The sequence below is a fragment of the Convolutriloba macropyga genome, chromosome 3, assembly GCF_964194025.1.
Source record: "Convolutriloba macropyga chromosome 3, txConMacr16.3, whole genome shotgun sequence".
In the NCBI taxonomy this organism is placed as follows: Eukaryota; Metazoa; Xenacoelomorpha; order Acoela; family Convolutidae; genus Convolutriloba; species Convolutriloba macropyga.
In genome coordinates this window covers 77,890,457-77,907,294 of record NC_134470.1, presented here as the reverse complement: position 1 = coordinate 77,907,294, position 16,838 = coordinate 77,890,457, and the positions used below count along the sequence as shown (strand labels likewise).

The following is a 16,838-nucleotide window of genomic DNA, read 5'->3' as shown; positions in this document are numbered from 1 at the left end:
GACAGCAGTACGCTATCGTTTCATATGCTCTAGATCAGCTTAATTATATACTAGTCTAGTTGATTTGTCTATATATTACTACATTGTTGGGTGCATAGCAAGAAACGAAAACGATTTAAGAGCCATTACAAAGACTGTGTATGCAATTGTCGTCCATTTGAAACGAAATAGTGGTGTGGTTTGGTGAGCGTTAAAAAGAAAAAATGTATCTTAAAAATGATTATGAGTGTATGTATGTATTTGTGTGTTGTGTGTGTGTGCGTGTGTGTGTGTGTGTGTGAATGTGTGTGTGTGTGTCAAATTTAAAAAAAAATGTGGTTGAAAAAAATGGTTCTTTCGGCATTGCTGTCAAACGGTTGGTTTTTTGCTTTGTGTTTTGTGTTGTTGAAATGTTTACTGTGCTGGGGGGTCTTTATTGTCCGGTGGGGGGTCTTGGTCTTTGGGGTTGATTCGTGGTCTTTGTCTTTGCCTTTGCCCTTGCCTTTGCCTTGAGGTTGCGCGTTCGAGCTTGGTTAAGGAGGGTCACCAGAAAAAAAACTGTGCGGTGTTCCGCCTTCAGTTAATATTGAATGTGTAGTGTTGGTGGTGCTGTGGCCGGGCGTCAGAGAAGCAAACTGATCAGCTTACTTCACTGACGCCAGTGTTGGTGGTGTTTCATAAAAGGCCCTTGAGTTATAGTTACGTTGGCACGATATGCCTGGGCTACCCTTTACCCACTGTTGCTCCTTGTCAACAGTTCAAACTTTCGTGAGATTTGCTTCACAAATCTTTTTTTGCTACCATGAAAAAGTCATCCTATTCCTAACCATTGAATTACATCTATATAATCAACATTATGACTTGGTTTTCTTAATGTTTCAGTTTTTAGCACGTGCCTCTCCTGGTACACTCGACCCCCATTTTTGGGCATCAAAAATCAGAAAGTTTGTAGTCGATCTGTTGTTGTTGTTGAAATCTGTTTGAAGTTGCTCTTTGTCGTCTCGTCGTGTTCTCTTGTGCTCTGTTGTGTCTTTTGTGTAGCCGAACTGTATTTCTTACTTCACCTGCTGATCACTATGTTGAAATGTTGTATTGAGTTGTGTCCTCAATAAAACGCTGATCTTGAAGTTATGGACTCGTCCATATCTACAAGTATGTCTGACCTGATTTTGATGATGTCTGCTTTTGAAGAATGCGTTGACTTCTGTTCGAAAAATGCTGCTGTTTCTGCTGAAGTAATTCTTGCTGAAGTGTTTGTTTTTGTCGTGAAATTTCCGTTGATGTCTTCCGTCGGTGTTGTCTGTAGATTGTTGCTGTGTGCTGGTTGTAGTGTTATATGAAAGTTGCATTCTGGAAAGTTGAATTGAGTTTTGTGCTGATTGGATTTGACTGTTTAAAATTGTAGTTGTTCTGAATCACCATTTGTAATGGCTGATTGGCTAATATCAAAAACTGAACGATTTCTGAAAATGTTGTTGTTGTTTGTCTGCTTGCTGAAAGATGCTGGTTGACAAACTGATGCTCCTCGTCTTCCCTACCTACCTAAACCTACAACTACCTTGTACCTATTGCCTACATTTTACCTGTTTTTCCCAAATTAGATTTTGTCGGAATACCAAATGTTTTGTAATATTTTACCTCTGCTGTTTGGTTTTTACCTAAGTTGGTTAGTGTCATCTCTCTATTCAAATTACTGGTATCGGTTCAACTCTCTGCTATTTTGCAATAAGCTAATTAATTGTGCAGTTGAATTCCAAAACCTACCTAATGTCTATCTAGAATTTGTCTTCCTGTTAAACCTACCTACCTACATTTTCCCTTTCGAAAATATTTCTCTAATGTACGATAAGTTTTGCTAACTGGAGTATCCTTGTGAGTTACTTGTTGAAATCCTAAATGTACCTGAATGATACCTCAAAGTCCCTTTGAATTGATAAATCATTGTGTTGAACTTTAAAAAGTTCATCTTTCACTTTACCGTAATCCCAAACCTGATATCAAATTTGCTCCAGATTGTGTTTAAGTTACTGTTCCCATTTACTATTGATGACTTTCATGTGGATTTTTTGTTTGATCAAACTAAGTTTAACAGCTGGTTTAACAAAATCCCTTCTTGATGTTTTAACCAGGCAAGACCTTACCACATTATCTTGGGAGTGTTGGGAGATATTCCTTTAAAAAGCGTGTCCAAAATGTTGGGAGATAATCCTCTAAAAGGCTTGTTCGAAATTCGTTCATGATACTGTTGATATTGTTCCATAGTTTTCCTGTTTCTCGGTCCTTGCTGCTAATTGTAGTGTCTGCTGGCAGTCCTGTTGTCATTCCGGTCAAAAAACGTCCTGGTGTCAGGCTTCCCATTTTGCGTATGTCACTGCTGACTGATGTTAGAGGTCTGCTGTTGAATAGAGCTTCCACTTGGCAAATGAGGGTTGAGAAACTGTCTTTCTGGAGTTTCTCAGATCCCGCGGTATTGAAGAACAGGCGTTTGCTCATCCCAATGAGGCGTTCCCATGTTCCACCAAAATGTGGTGCTCCTGGTGGAATAAATTTCCATGTAATCTTTTTCGACTCTGCATGTTTCTGTAGCTCTGTAGTTGTGAAGCTGCTTTCCTGGAAGGTCTTTGCTGCACTGGTGAAATTTAAAGCGTTGTCACTGTGAATTCTTTCCGGTATTCCTCGTCGGCTGAAGAATGGTTGGAATGCCATTATGCATGATTCCTTTTGCAGGTTCCCGGTCACTTTGATATGAATGGCTCGTACCGTCAGACAGGTGAATAGGCAACAGTAAGCTTTCATGGCCGTGTTGAAATGGCTGTAGATTTCAAAAGGCCCAAAAAAATCCGCTCCGGTTTCTTTGAAGGCTACAGGTTTGACTGAGAATCGGTAACTAAGAAGATCTGACATCTGAGGCTGGCTGTTGAGTCTCATTCATAGCACCTGTTTGAGATCTTCTTCATTACTGTTTTGCTTTGAAGAACCCAATAGTTCAACTGAATGCTGTGTGTATGCTGTTCAACTCCAACATGACCATTGATGTTGTGTTGCAGTTCCAGAAAAAGACGTATAATCCTCTTTCTGCCGTCTAAAGTTATTGGCTTTTTCGTTGCTGTTGAAACTGGTGCGTTGGTTAGTCTGCTGTTTGAACGAATGATACCATCTTCGTCTATTGAAGGTGTCAACTGAATCAATCTACACCTTTTCTGAACTAGCCTTCTGTGTGTTAGTTGATTTACATCCTCGTCGAACAATTGCTGCTGAGATAAACGGAAGAGAAAGTTCTCTGCATCTATGATCTGTTGGTCACGTAATTTCGTTTTGTTTCGTAGGTTTTTGTTTTTGGTGATGACGGCTCTGAGTTTCAACCAATGGCTAAACCTGTTGGCATCATTGAAGTCCTTGTCAATTGGTTGTCGTCGTGTTACCTTAGACTTCTGTTCTGCGCTGTTCAAGAAGACATTTTCATGTTAATCTTCGTCAGTTGTACAGTTGTCGTTAGAAGATAGAAGAAACTGTGGTCCCTGAAACCAAAGAGATTTTTCTGTCATCTCTGTTACTTTAAGTCCTCTCGTTCCTTGATCTGCTGGGTTGTCCTTAGTATTGACGTAGTTCCACTGATTAGTGCTTGTGAGATCCCTTATTTCGGCAAATCGGTTTCCGATGTACATCTTGTGTTTCAATTTGAAGTTCTTTATCCAACTGAGAACGGTTGTGTTGTCACTCCATAAAAAATTTTTGTCAAACTTGAAATCCATTTCATCCTCGATTGTTTTCTTAAATCTTGCTGCATAAAGTGCTGCCTGCAGTTCTAGTCTGGGAATTGTTATTTGACGTGAGGGTGCTACTCGTGTTCTTCCCATAAGAAAACGAATTGTGGTTCCTTGGTTGCTGGTTGTCTTGACTTATGCTACCGCTGCTATTGCTTCCAATGATGCGTCGCAGAATACATGAAGTTCCATTGTGTCCCCAAGTCCTGTACCATCTTCCAACCTGTTTACCCCTACCGTACCTAACAGTTCCGTTTCCTCTACCCAATCCTTGATGGCCTTTTCATTGTCTCCATTGATGGCTTTGTCCCATTCGCGTCCATGTTTCCACAGTTCTTGCAGTAGAATCTTTGCTCGGATGAGGAATGGAGATATGATTCTCAAAAGATTGTAGAAACTTGACACAAAAGACAGAAACTTGCGTTGTGCCATGTTTTCCTGTCCAAGTTCTTTGTCTTTCGCTTTGAACATTATTTTGTCTTCGTCCAAGCTCCAATGAATTCCAAGAACTCTTTGGTGAACAGTTTTAATAAAGAGCTCCTCAACTGGTTTCCAAAGATCGTCTTGCATCTGCTGACAAAACTTACGGCTGTTGCTGCACCATTTTGTCAGGTTGAATTTACCTTTTTCAGAGTATCCTTGACATCCTTGGTTGTAGTGAATGCTGTTATGGTGTCGCTGAAAGATGCAACCATGTCGTATATGTAGAATGTCCGCTGGATTATCTCCAGAGAATTTGGGTTATCATTGATGTCGACTTTGGCTGTCTGTTGCAAAACAAAATGTGCGCAAGCTGATGAGTCCCTGGCTCCAAAGATGTGTCGTTGGTATTCGTACACCTCTAATTCTTGGCTCTTTGGTTGTCTCCACGTGAATCGCAGATAACGTCGGTCTTTTTGTCATACTCTGATTTGCGTAAACATCGCTCCGATGTCTCCCTGGATGGCAATGGCTGCCTGTCTGAATTGTAGCAAAATTCCAAGCATATTTCCGAGGAGGTCAGGTCCAGCTAAGAGTTTGTCATTGAGGCTTGTTCCGCTTTGTGGTGCTTTAGCATTGCAGATTCTTTGTATCTTGTTGGATTTGAATCATTCTGTCGATAGAAATGTACTTTTGCAATGTAGCCTTTTTCTAGGTCTGCTTGAAGGCCCTCATTGTTTTTCGTGTACTGTTCAGGCTCCTACTGTAGTCTGTTGACGAGATGATTCAGATGAGTCAAGGCTTGTGACCGGTTGTCTGGAAAACTGGTGTCGTCTTTCCAGAGAAGTCCCGTTTCATTACGTCCATCTGTTTGTTTCACGCATGTTGTGTTAAGTATCTTGGTGGCCAACAAGGCTTCTGGATCATTAGACTTGGTTTTGGATTCCAATGGAATTGTCTCTGCTTTCCACCAATGAGAAACTTCTTCGTTGAGGTCATTGTCTTGTTCAAGGCAACTGCTGCAAAACAAAGCAGTATGATGCATTGAATGTTGCGTTTTGCTGTCATCCAATACTGTATGAGGTCATGAAATAGTCCAACCAAGTTTGAAAAGACTTGCGCTTGTTGCTGAAGATGGTCCTTGTTCCACTCTGACTGCTGAGATAAGGTTAATGTTGTCCTGTCCAATTAATACTGTGACATGGAGATTATACAGAGTTGGCATATTGACATGTCTAAGGTGGTCATAATTTCTGGCAATGTCTCCCGAGTGCTCCCTCAACTTTGGCAAAATGATGTTTTCAGCAACATATATCTGTTTGAGATTGTAGCGTTCATCGTCTTCCAAATTTGAAATTTCTGTTGAAGTTGTGTAACAAATTTTTGTGTCTGTTCCGTTGGCTCCTTCCAAGACAAGTTGTTGAAGTGTTTTTTTCTGAGGGCGTAGCTCGTCGGCTGTCTTCGAGAAAAGTATTTTCAAACTGCCTCCTGGGTCGATGAAGGCGTTTGTCCGAACTTTGTTCTCTTTGTTATGTAAAATAACTAGCATGACATAGAGAAGATTCGTTGTTTTTGTTGCTGCTGTTGTGTCCTTTGTTGTGGTTGTATCTTTGTTGTTGATGACTGCAAATGAGTTACCATTTCCTCTTGAGTTGTTCAATTGAGAGTTTGTTTGAACAATTGATGTTACTGTTCGTCCGTATCTGCTGTTGGCACCGTCTAGCATAGCGTTGTGTCGTTGTCCGCATCTTTGCTCCCTGCAATTAGAGTTTGAGGGACAATTGTTGGCTCGATGGTTTGCTCCCAAGCAGTTTCTGCAAAGATTCAATTGATAAAGAGTTTGTAGTCTTTCTTCTGCTGTCTTTGATTTAAACGTTGGGCAATGGAATAACTGATGATTACCGTCGTTGATGACACAAGGCAGAGGCTGGCTGTTGCTGTTGCTTCCTCTTGTTGCTTGAAACATTTGTGTTGTGCTCCTCTGGTTGTACTAGTTCCTGTTGTTGTTGCTAAAGTTGGTTATGTTCTGTGTTGGTTGTTGTTGCTGCTGTTGTTCCGTGTTAGGATGAGTTGGTTGTTCCATTTAAATTGTTCCATTTAATTGTCGGGTTCCATTTAAGTTCAAATTTCGTTGATGTGTGTCACTGGCTGTGCTAAGGCTGGTGCTGCTTCGTCCTTGATGCATTGAACGTTCATGTGCTTCGGCTATTTCTTTAATCCATTGGTTGAAGTTTGCAAGTGTCGGCTGTTGAATTCTTCGTCGTAAAACAAACTGATTCCATTTGAATTTATCGCTGTAAAGTAGTTGGTCGGTTGCATGCTTCAAGATGGTCGTGTTCATGAGATCGGCTTCGAAGTTCAGTTCTTGCAGTGTCCTTGTCATGGTGTTTATGAAAGTGGGAAAATTTACAATTGTCCAAGGAAGAGATGTTGTTGGTGGCCTGTAGTTGTTGAGTTTCTCCAAAAAGTTGCTAATGACGACGTTTGGGTTCCCAAAACGCTGTTTCAACTCGTTTATTGAATCCTTGTACAGGTGTCCGTTGCAGGGAAATCCTTCAATGGCTGTTTTGGCTTTTCCAATTACAAGTCCCTGTAGATAGGCGATCTTCTGTGTCATACCAAAAGCTGTCGAGGCTGTCACGTTGAGCGGAATTGCTAGTTTCCGGTTGTTCGTTGTGTGAACTTCTGTTAATGGATGTTTGCTGTTGTCCAATTGCTCTAGTGTTGATGTTGCTGTTGGTTGCTGAGTTATCGGCTGTCAAATTGGTTGTTACTGTTGGCTCGTTGTTTTCTTGTGTGTTGAAGTTTGTTGTGGTGTTTTCTTGCGAAAGGTGATTCTGAATTTTAATTTTCATGTCGTCGATGTTGTTCCACGTCTCAGTGATTTTGTCGATGTACTCGTCGTGGTGATTTTCGTCAAGTTGTGAAACCAACTTGTAACTGGTTTCCTCGAACTCCGAAAATGTTTCCGCTGCCTTTTCATGAACATTCTTCGCTGCGTTTATGTTCCCACTGTCAATCAATTCGCTCATGGTTTGCAGGTTTTTCGCAGTTTTCTCCCCCATCACCCTGATTTTTGCTTTTAAAACGGGTGGTTGCACGGTTCTTTTGGCATTGCTGTCAAACGGTTGGTTTTTTGCTTTGTGTTTTGTGTTGTTGAAATGTTTACTGTGCTGGGGGGTCTTTATTGTCCGGTGGGGGGTCTTGGTCTTTGGGGTTGATTCGTGGTCTTTGTCTTTGCCTTTGCCCTTGCCTTTGCCTTGAGGTTGCGCGTTCGAGCTTGGTTAAGGAGGGTCACCTGAAAAAAACTGTGCGGTGTTCCGCCTTCAGTTAATATTGAATGTGTAGTGTTGGTGGTGCTGTGGCCGGGCGTCAGAGAAGCAAACTGATCAGCTTACTTCACTGACGCCAGTGTTGGTGGTGTTTCATAAAAGGCCCTTGAGTTATAGTTACGTTGGCATGATATGCCTGGGCTACCCTTTACCCACTGTTGCTCCTTGTCAACAGTTCAAACTTTCGTGAGATTTGCTTCACAAATCTTCTTTTGCTACCATGAAAAAGTCATCGGATCTTTTCCGTTTGTGCCCCCCCAGTACGTTATGCTCCCCCAGTGACAGAGCACGTGTCATTACATAGTAAATCATTATGTAAAAATATTGCACGTGCGTCTGGGGGTTGCAAATAATTTGCACCCACTAAGCTGGGGGGGGCACAAACGGAAAAGATCCAAGTCATCCATTTCCTAACCATTGAATTACATCTATATAACCAACATTATGACTCGGTTTTCTTAATGTTACAGTTTTTAGCACGTGCCTCTCCTGGTACAGTGTGTGTCTGTGTGTGTGTATGTGTGTTGTGTTCGTGTGTGTTATGTGCGAATGTTTATTTGAGTGAAAACAGTTTTGTGTATGTTTGTGTATGCATAGAGCTGTAAATATTTGGGTGTGTGGGTGTACATGCGTGGCGTGTGTGTATGGCGTCCAATTTCTACCAAAAGAACCCATTTGGACCCTAAATTTAAAACTCCTCAACTAATTGGTTATCACTACTGTCAACTGAACACTTGACAATTTTAAATATTAAACAGGGTTCCTTGCAATATAATGATGTCGGCTTTTACCAGTTTAGCTCGTTACATTGGACAAAATTTGATCCAGGCAGACGAAAATTGCTGCAAACTTTGTTCGACAGTATGTGACCAGATTTTCAAAACTAATTTAAAACTCGAGCAAATGAAAAGTTTTGTGTGCCCAAACTAAGTCTGTTCTAGTCCAAAAAAATCTCTTGAAATAGGAAACTGAAACAAATTAAAGGTGGGAAGTGTTGCAGTAACTAACACCCCGACTATTTTGACAAATTGCCTAAAATCAAAAATATATCAAAATGAACTTGAAAAAAAATTCCAACAACACAACCCATCAAACTACTGAATTTCCACATACACATTCAAGGTCAACAATGCTCCGGAGCGATTAAATTCTAGGAGATAAAATTTGCTACTCGGAGCCACAAAAATGGGTATGAAAGATAGGTTAGAAAATGTAAATCACAGCTGCCAAAATAAGGCAAATGGTATGAACGCTAAAAAGTACTACCTAATGTAAATTGTGCATGAGATAATAAGCTTTACATAACTTGAGATGAAGCTCTGATTGTAGAAAGTGAATTTGCTAAGTAGGAGAGATGAAACATCGAGGAACAAGAGAGAAAAAGAAACAGGTGAACAATTCGATTTTATTTCTTTTCCTTCTAGGCTCAGCAAGGTCACTTTGAAAAGGTAGAGCTTCTTGTCAAGCTATGTATATTATATATATTTACCACATTTGTTAAAAGATCTGTCTGAGTTCGAGAGCTTCCGAATTCGTGAAGGACCTAGATTATTTGTGTTTGTTGGTATAAGAAGGCGCTACTACATTAATAATCGACCAGTACTGGACTCCAACTTTTATCTCTCTGTTGTAACTCGAGTTTGATAACTCTGATACCAACTGGTCTGAAGCTCTCGAACTCGGCCAAAACATATAACTGTTGTACGAAGATATGAAAAGCTCACAATTTTGGACAGTTCCTATAAGAGTTGTGATAAAGATAAAAAGTATAAAAAGCTTGACAAGCTCTACTTTTTCAAAATGAACTTGCTTAGTGGGAGGGAGGAAAAAGGAAGAAAAAAAGAATTGTTTGCCCTCTTTTTTATTATTTGTTCCTCGAAAATCCATCTTTCTTAAAAAACAAGTTTTCTTTGAATAGTTGGATCCACTTCTCAAGCTCGGTAAAATTTTTGCATTATGCACAATTTACAATAGGTTGTTGATCTTAACAATTGTACTATTTGCCTTATTTTGTTAGCAATAAAATACTACTTCAAGTCTACCATTCGTACCCATTCTGTGGCTTTAAAAAACAAACTTTAACGTCGACCATTGAATCCTGAGCAGAGTTCATCTCAAATATATTAAGAGAAATTCTGTAGTTTTAATTGTTGTATGGCTGGCATATTTTATCAATTTCTTTTAGTTTTTCTGATTTGGTTGAAGTAATTTGTCAAAACACTCGAAGCGATGGTTAGTGCAGCAGAGCCCAATTTACATTTCTTTAGATTCAGAGAAAATCCGAAACAACAGGGTACCCACGTTAAATTTTTAAGCAAAAATGTATCCATTAATAGGCAACGCTGAACTTCAGCAACATATTAAAATTAAGACAAAGGAAACAACCAGTGGTTTTCTTTGACAGCAGTTAATGATGCACATTTGGTGGGTATTTTTTCTGATCACGAATCAGATCTCAGTTCAACGCTGGTTACCGATTTTTGTACCGATGATTTCTGAAAACTATAGTGCCGAACCTCATCTTGTTTGATAGGTTATATGACTAGACTCACTTGAATATATGTTAAACAAAAATTGATCGTTCTACGTTTAATAGAACGTATTTTAACTTGCTGTGCAGTTATAATTCTCAGAAATAGCGACTTCATTTACTCAATAACGTCCTCTAGTCTAGAAGGAGATATTGGGATCATCGGTACAAGCTTAACAGACGAATGGACGAGAAATCCGTTGAGCGTGCGTAGAATGGCGGAGCGCGCAACGCTGTCAGAACCATATTTTAGTTCTTCAAATCCGAAAATTGGGATAGTAACCCGTTAGGGTAGCTATCTTCAACTATCCAAACTAAATCAAAGATTTTGAGGTGCTGCTTGGCAGGCGTGTGCCACTTAGATCTACGATTCAAAACGGGCATATACAAGTTGAGCCAACGCGAACAATTTGCAATTGCATAAGACTTCGCGCTAGTGTACTGCTTACGATGATCGAATTCGCCAACGCCAACTATTGACGGAAATCTGGTTGCTTTGTTACCACTTAGAAAATGATTGTTATCAACTAAAAAATTGGTACTCATAAGTCGAACGGATCGGCGCTTACAGGCGTTAGCGGACGTTCAAAAAATGTCCTGTTCAAAACCTCAAGATATGTTTCACTGGGCGGATTGATGCTTCCATTTAATGACTGAATGCGCAAGCTCTGCGGCAATGTTAATGACATTCCACTTTTCAATACATTCACGAAACTCTTTCTCCGCTGCAAGAAAATTGGTTACATTGTTGGACCAAATCATGCTAGTTGTTCCCCGGGGAACGATCAACCGCTCATCTCCAATTATCCAAAAATTAGTATCCACAGACTGGACAATTTCCACATGCATGGACAGCGGGAGTGGTCAAACAATTAAAGAGGAAGCTCCACCTCTTCTAGGTAGTCAGACGAATGGTGAAGTAAAATGGAAACTGAATGAAACGAACAATGGGTTCTGCTGCAGTCCACTATCGCTTCGGCTGTTTTGACAGATGGCTTCAACCAAATCCAAAATACATCAAAAAGAATTTCAAAAAGGCCTACCGTACAACCTTTAAAACTGATGAATTATCTCGTACAATTTTAAGATCAACACTTCTCTGGAACGATTAAATCCTAGGAATTAAAATTTGCTACTTGGAACTACACAACTGGGTCTTGGAAATGTAAGTCGCAGCTATTAAAATGAGGCAAAATTAAATAGTAAGAATGTTATAAAAAACAACCTAATGTAAGTTTTGCATAAGATAATAAGCTTAACATAGCTTGAGAAGAAGCTCTAACGGTTGAAAATGAACTTATTTAGTAGGAGGGATGAAACCTTGAGGAATAAGCGAGAACGAGAAACAGGGTGAACAATTTTAATTTTCTTTCTTGTTCCTCAAGGCTTCATCCCTCCTACTAAGCAAGTTCAATTTGAACAGGTAGAGCTTCTTGTTTACTTTATATTGTTTACTTTATACTTTCTAATGTTTATTTTACATCTTTACCACAACTCTTTTAAGATTTGTCCGAAATCGGGAGGTTTTTATATGTTTGGCACAACAGTTATAAGTTTTGTCCGAGCTCGAGAGTTTTAGGCCGGTTGGTATAAGGGTTAACACACTCGGGTTGCAACCAACAGACAGTGGTTCGAGTCCAGCACTGGTCGTTTATCGAAGTAGTTTACTAATATCACCAGCAAACAATCTATGGCCTTCACTGTTCAGTGTCGTCTGCGATGCTTTTACAAAAAATTAGGCGTAATCTCAATTTTGAGAGCTGCTCTGTTTTTCTTATTTGTCAATTCATTGCTTTCAACTTGCTTTTATGTCAGCTTATTTCTTTTGAGCTCTTCTCTTATTAACCCACAGACCAAACTTGTTTATAAACACGTGGGTAAAACAGGGCTTCCTTCACCCAAATTTGGAATATAGTCGACAATTTTACATGCAAAGACACAAAAAGCTTGCGGGAGGTTTTATGACAGAGGGTTTAAATCGATTTCAAGGACAAAGTATTTCAAAAGGGCTTCACGCTTCATTCAAGCTGAAATTTAACTGTTAGAATATGTTGAATAATTGCTTTTATCAGTAATAGCGCTCTGAATTTATCAGGTCCGTAATGGTTAATTTCTGGCTTATTTACTCAAGAGCTAAACTTGTGCATTTGGTTAATGAGTTTCTAATTCAAAATTTACCTTCTGTCTAAGTTTGAAGTTACCTATGTGTGAGTTTGTATTTTAAATTTAGACAAACTTCGAAAGCGTCTTTAAACTAAACCTGCCATAAATATTATCAAGACCCCTGACGTATATATAGATAAAAGTTCTCGAAATATTATTTATAGACTGGTAATATTCCAATTTTAGGTTTATTACTCAAGGCTAGCTGAAAAGTTATTCACCGACCTATTTTGTTCTCGTTGTTTGCGTTAGAGATTGATTTCAAAGCTGCAAGCATCGGGCCACATTCAACGTGCAAACTAGTCTGGTCATGAACCCACAACATTAGGTAAGGGTACTTCATATGCGTGAACTGTTTTGTCTCGTTATTCATTTCGCTTGTCATGAACTTGAACCTTAAATCTGACACTGTACAGTCAATATCGTGATTCATTTTATCTCTCGTACCCCCACCGAAGTTCATCAAAGCCTTCACAGCCTCAGGTACGTCGTTCTCTTTAGTATCCGGGTTCAATTTCGGGTCCGAACAGTGTATTGGGACTCCTGTTTTTGAGTCGATTTTGTCGGCTTCAGATGATCTGTTGAAAATGTCGGCGGCGAAAAAGTTGGCGAGGATCTTTTTGATTTTTCTGATCTTTTTCTTGCAAATGCTTTCTGCTCCCATCGAGTCAAATACTGAAACAAATTCACTAGTTGAGAGATTTATGTTAAGACCAGGGTCGACCGGGGTTAACTTTGCTAGAATTAACTTCATTCACTATATTAAAATATATTTGTTTTAAATGTCTGGGTGAGTGTGGGGGGTAAATATAAGCTTGTTAATGCAATCTGAACAGCAAAATGAACGATAATTCAGAGAACTTAAATTTCCTCATCTCATAACAATTTTTTGTAAGTTTTTACCAGTTAAAGACACCAGTACCAGAAAAAAATTTCAAATTCTTACAAGAATCTTGTCAGAATTCTTGCAAGAAAACGCATAGTTCTTCCATTTTTCTTGAAAGATTGTTGCCAAAAATTGAATTCTTCTTGACCTCCTACTTTTCCTCCCCACTTTCATCACGGGCTAGTGAATTTTTTGAGGATAAACATTCTTGCAAAATTTTTGGAGGACTGCGAATCCTCAAGGACTTCTATGGGTTGTGAAACATGTCTAAAAATCATATATTTGTTTGTACATCAATTTCCAGGGTTTAAAAAGACTTTTTCTAGCCAAGATTCATATCTGGTCAGAAAATTTTTTTCAAAATTTGAACCCGCACTTCACTTGGCATAAATATAAAACCAACAGTTCCGGCATTTCTCAAGGAAAATGTACCATAATCATAAATTAGTTTGTCAATTAGGTTTCTAAATAACGGATAACTTTTTGCTTATAATTATTTATCTTGAACAAAAAATTGTAGTTTAAGGACTTTTTGCATTTGCATAAAAATTTTGTCAAAAAGTTATTTTAGGACAAGCTTCAAGTTATTTGTAGTCACAAAATAAATAAATCATTTTATCTGCACTTTTTGTATCATGAGAAATGTTATAAAATAATTTGATCGTTGCCAAATTTTTTGGGTCGTTCTGTTGTGAGTTTCCTTTTCCATCAAATTAATAATTGTTTTAGTATAGTTATTCAAAGGTTTTGTATAATTCACTTTTTTTTGTTGAACTTTTTTTGACATTCAGAGACAAAAAACGTACAAACATATTTTTGAAGTGATGGAGAAGTACAACACAGCGATTTCCGTTTGTTTGATTTACGCTTGTTTGTTAGTTTTCATAAAAACCAGTAAAAATATTTTAAAAATTCCGCGAAATTTGCAATTTTTGGTTATTGTCATTCAACAATTCAACTTTTACATGTTCAAAATTCGAATCCAATATGAAGATACCAATCCTATTTGAGATTTTAAAACCCGTTTTTTTTATTTTTCCTCAATTTTACATATTTCATTTCTCTTTTGCTGAAATTTTTTATCAGCATCCACTTTTGCTCAATCCACTTTTTTAACAATTACCATATTGACTTACTTTGATCCTTATTTATTGCTTCGACAAATAATCAAGATAGCAATAAAAAATATCCGTAATTTCAAAGTCAAATACTTTGGCGTCCTCGTTAGTGTTCTCTAATTCCATACTTTTTAAATAATTTTTTGCACACTTTTAAACTTGGAATAGTAAATTTAATGTCTTTTGCTGGAATTGATTTGTTTTGTTTTTGAATAGATTCTCAAAACAGACAAAATAGTTTAGCTTTAAAGAAAAGCTAGAAGAATAGTTTAGCTTTCATGAGTCTTAATTGGTTCCATCCAAGTTGGCTGTAATATTATTTTTGTCACCTTGAACTTTAAACTAAACTATTGGATGTTTCTGAAAAACGCAACGTTTCATATAAGAACATAATTTTGGTTAAATTTTAAGTGTGCACTATCAATACAAACCCTTAAGAATTATGATATAACGGAATAGTAAATTGATATAACGGAATAGATATAATGGAATAGTAAATTTAATGTCTTTTGCTGGAATTGATTTGTTTTGTTTTTGAATAGATTCTCAAAACAGACAAAATAGTTTAGCTTTAAAGAAAAGCTAGAAGAATAGTTTAGCTTTCATGAGTCTTAATTGGTTCCATCCAAGTTGGCTGTAATATTATTTTTGTCACCTTGAACTTTAAACTAAACTATTGGATGTTTCTGAAAAACGCAACGTTTCATATAAGAACATAATTTTGGTTAAATTTTAAGTGTGCACTATCAATACAAACCCTTAAGAATTATGATATAACGGGGTTAGACGTCTAATGAGAACTGAAGTACTTTGAAGAATAGAATTACTTAGAAACTCTTAATTTTTTCGTTTTTCTAAACATATTGGAAACCATGCAAATTCAAGGTATCCAATTTTGTTATTGTCAAAGTATCCATTTTTTGCAGATTTTTTTCAATTTATCTAATTATCTTTATTGGTATTTGTATGTCCTCGGAATTATGTAGGGAATTGATTGAAAGTCGTTGTTTGTTCACATTGTGTTGTCCGTGATAACTCTTAAAATCCATTTCAATTTTGACAGAATATACATCCGTTTTTCTGAAGTGTTCTAATTCTGACTATTCTTCTTGAGATTATGAACCAGTGTTCGTGATTTACAACAAATAGAATAATGTTGCGGTGAAAATAACGCACAATAATACCAAATTAAGTACAGAAACGTTGATATCGAAATATCGATGTCGATGACGTTGAATTCTTTTGAAAATTATCCATTTTTGGGTTAAATTTTTTAATTGTTTTTTTTTTGCATTGGTTGAAATGCGGGGATTATTTTTTCTTTGTTATGTATCCTACTTCTAGAAAATATATAATTATCCGTATTTTTTGATCTTAGCCCGCTCAGAGGAGGACACATATTCTCAACAGGTTTTTTTTGTTTTCAATTTCGGCCAATCGATATATTCGCCGCAAAAAATGTGAGTAGTATTGCTAGGAAGCCCGTGGTAGAAAATTTTAATCGGAGGGTTTTGAATTTCGCTTTTTCTCTTGGAGTAACCGTTCCCTTTTATGGAAAATTGTTGTCCAATTCTGCTGATTTTTGCAAAAAAATATGTTGAAATTATATACCAAAACGTAATTCTTTAATTTTCATCCTTTTTTTTTGAAACATGTAAGTTACTCAGACTATAACCCTGAGGTTAGATATCTACATGCTCTAAAATGTTAAATAAATTAATCAGCGTTGTTATTAATATAATAATCTTCAAATTGTGGCTGTTCGTTTTCATAGGTAAAAATAGGATTTGAAGGCTCCTATTTGTCTTTTTTAATTAGCCAGAGAGTAGCGTATATAATTAAGAACAAATATCATCAGCAAAATTGCCGTTGAACTTCAGAACTGCGTCATCCCCCCCCCCCCCCCCTCCCCCTCCCCCTCCCCCCATCCCCGTCAGCAAAATAGTTTAAGACCACATCCATCCATTCTATTGTCAGCTATGATGAGACTTCAGCTTTCATGGTCAGTTCATGATCAGCCGGTTTTTAGTTTGAAGATCAGCCTTATAATAAAAACCCACTTCGCAAACTCCACCCACTGTGAGTATTGATGAAATGGTCGAATCATTAACGAAGCACCTCAACCTGGGCTTGTATCACCATATGGAAAAAAGTTGACTGCTGTTTCCAGTTTAATTGCTTTTTACATTTTTAAGACCAGGATGGGACTCTCAGGCAAACTGAGCGCTGAATCATGAATTTCGAATTCTTTCAACTCTGATCAGTGCTCTGGTGTTGTAATATCATAGACTTTTCATAACAAAATTCATAGCAATATCAATTTGAACTTATTATAGGCAACAGCGTTCGCATATTTGTCATTGAAATTGTTTTTGTTGCATTTTGTTGCAAACTTTGTTGCTCAATAAATTTATACGAAACATATTTAGTCGAGAAAAACTAATAATCGGTTTGAAATTGTGAAGCGGATGTTGTTATTTCAATCAGAAAAATTACCATTTTATGGTAGATAATAATAATAGCCATAAGTTAATCTACAACGACAAATTGCCGAAGTTCTCATATATAATCAAGTTGTAAATACAATATGTCAACTTTCTGCCAAAGTTGAAATTTCGGGTCGTTCCAATTATAGCCCCCCTAGAT

General features: G+C 37.6%; 2 protein-coding genes across 4 annotated transcripts in view; one reads left to right on the top strand and one right to left on the bottom strand.

Annotated features, from left to right (window-relative positions):
• The window catches only part of LOC142336482 (uncharacterized), a 111,832-nt gene that overhangs the window by 18,224 nt on the left and 76,770 nt on the right, over positions 1 to 16,838 (bottom strand). The window contains exon 5 of the mRNA XM_075385359.1: positions 12,636 to 12,863. Coding sequence (XP_075241474.1) covers positions 12,636 to 12,863 — 228 coding nt within the window. The remainder of the gene's footprint in view (positions 1 to 12,635; positions 12,864 to 16,838) is intronic.
• Positions 12,394 to 16,838, top strand: part of LOC142336480 (protein phosphatase 1 regulatory subunit 14C-like) — a 120,920-nt gene continuing 116,475 nt past the window's right edge. The window contains exon 1 of one of the 3 annotated variants that reach the window (XM_075385356.1): positions 12,394 to 12,516. The gene's annotated coding sequence lies outside the window, so the exon portion shown is untranslated. The other 2 variants (XM_075385354.1, XM_075385358.1) reach the window with 2 other exon arrangements.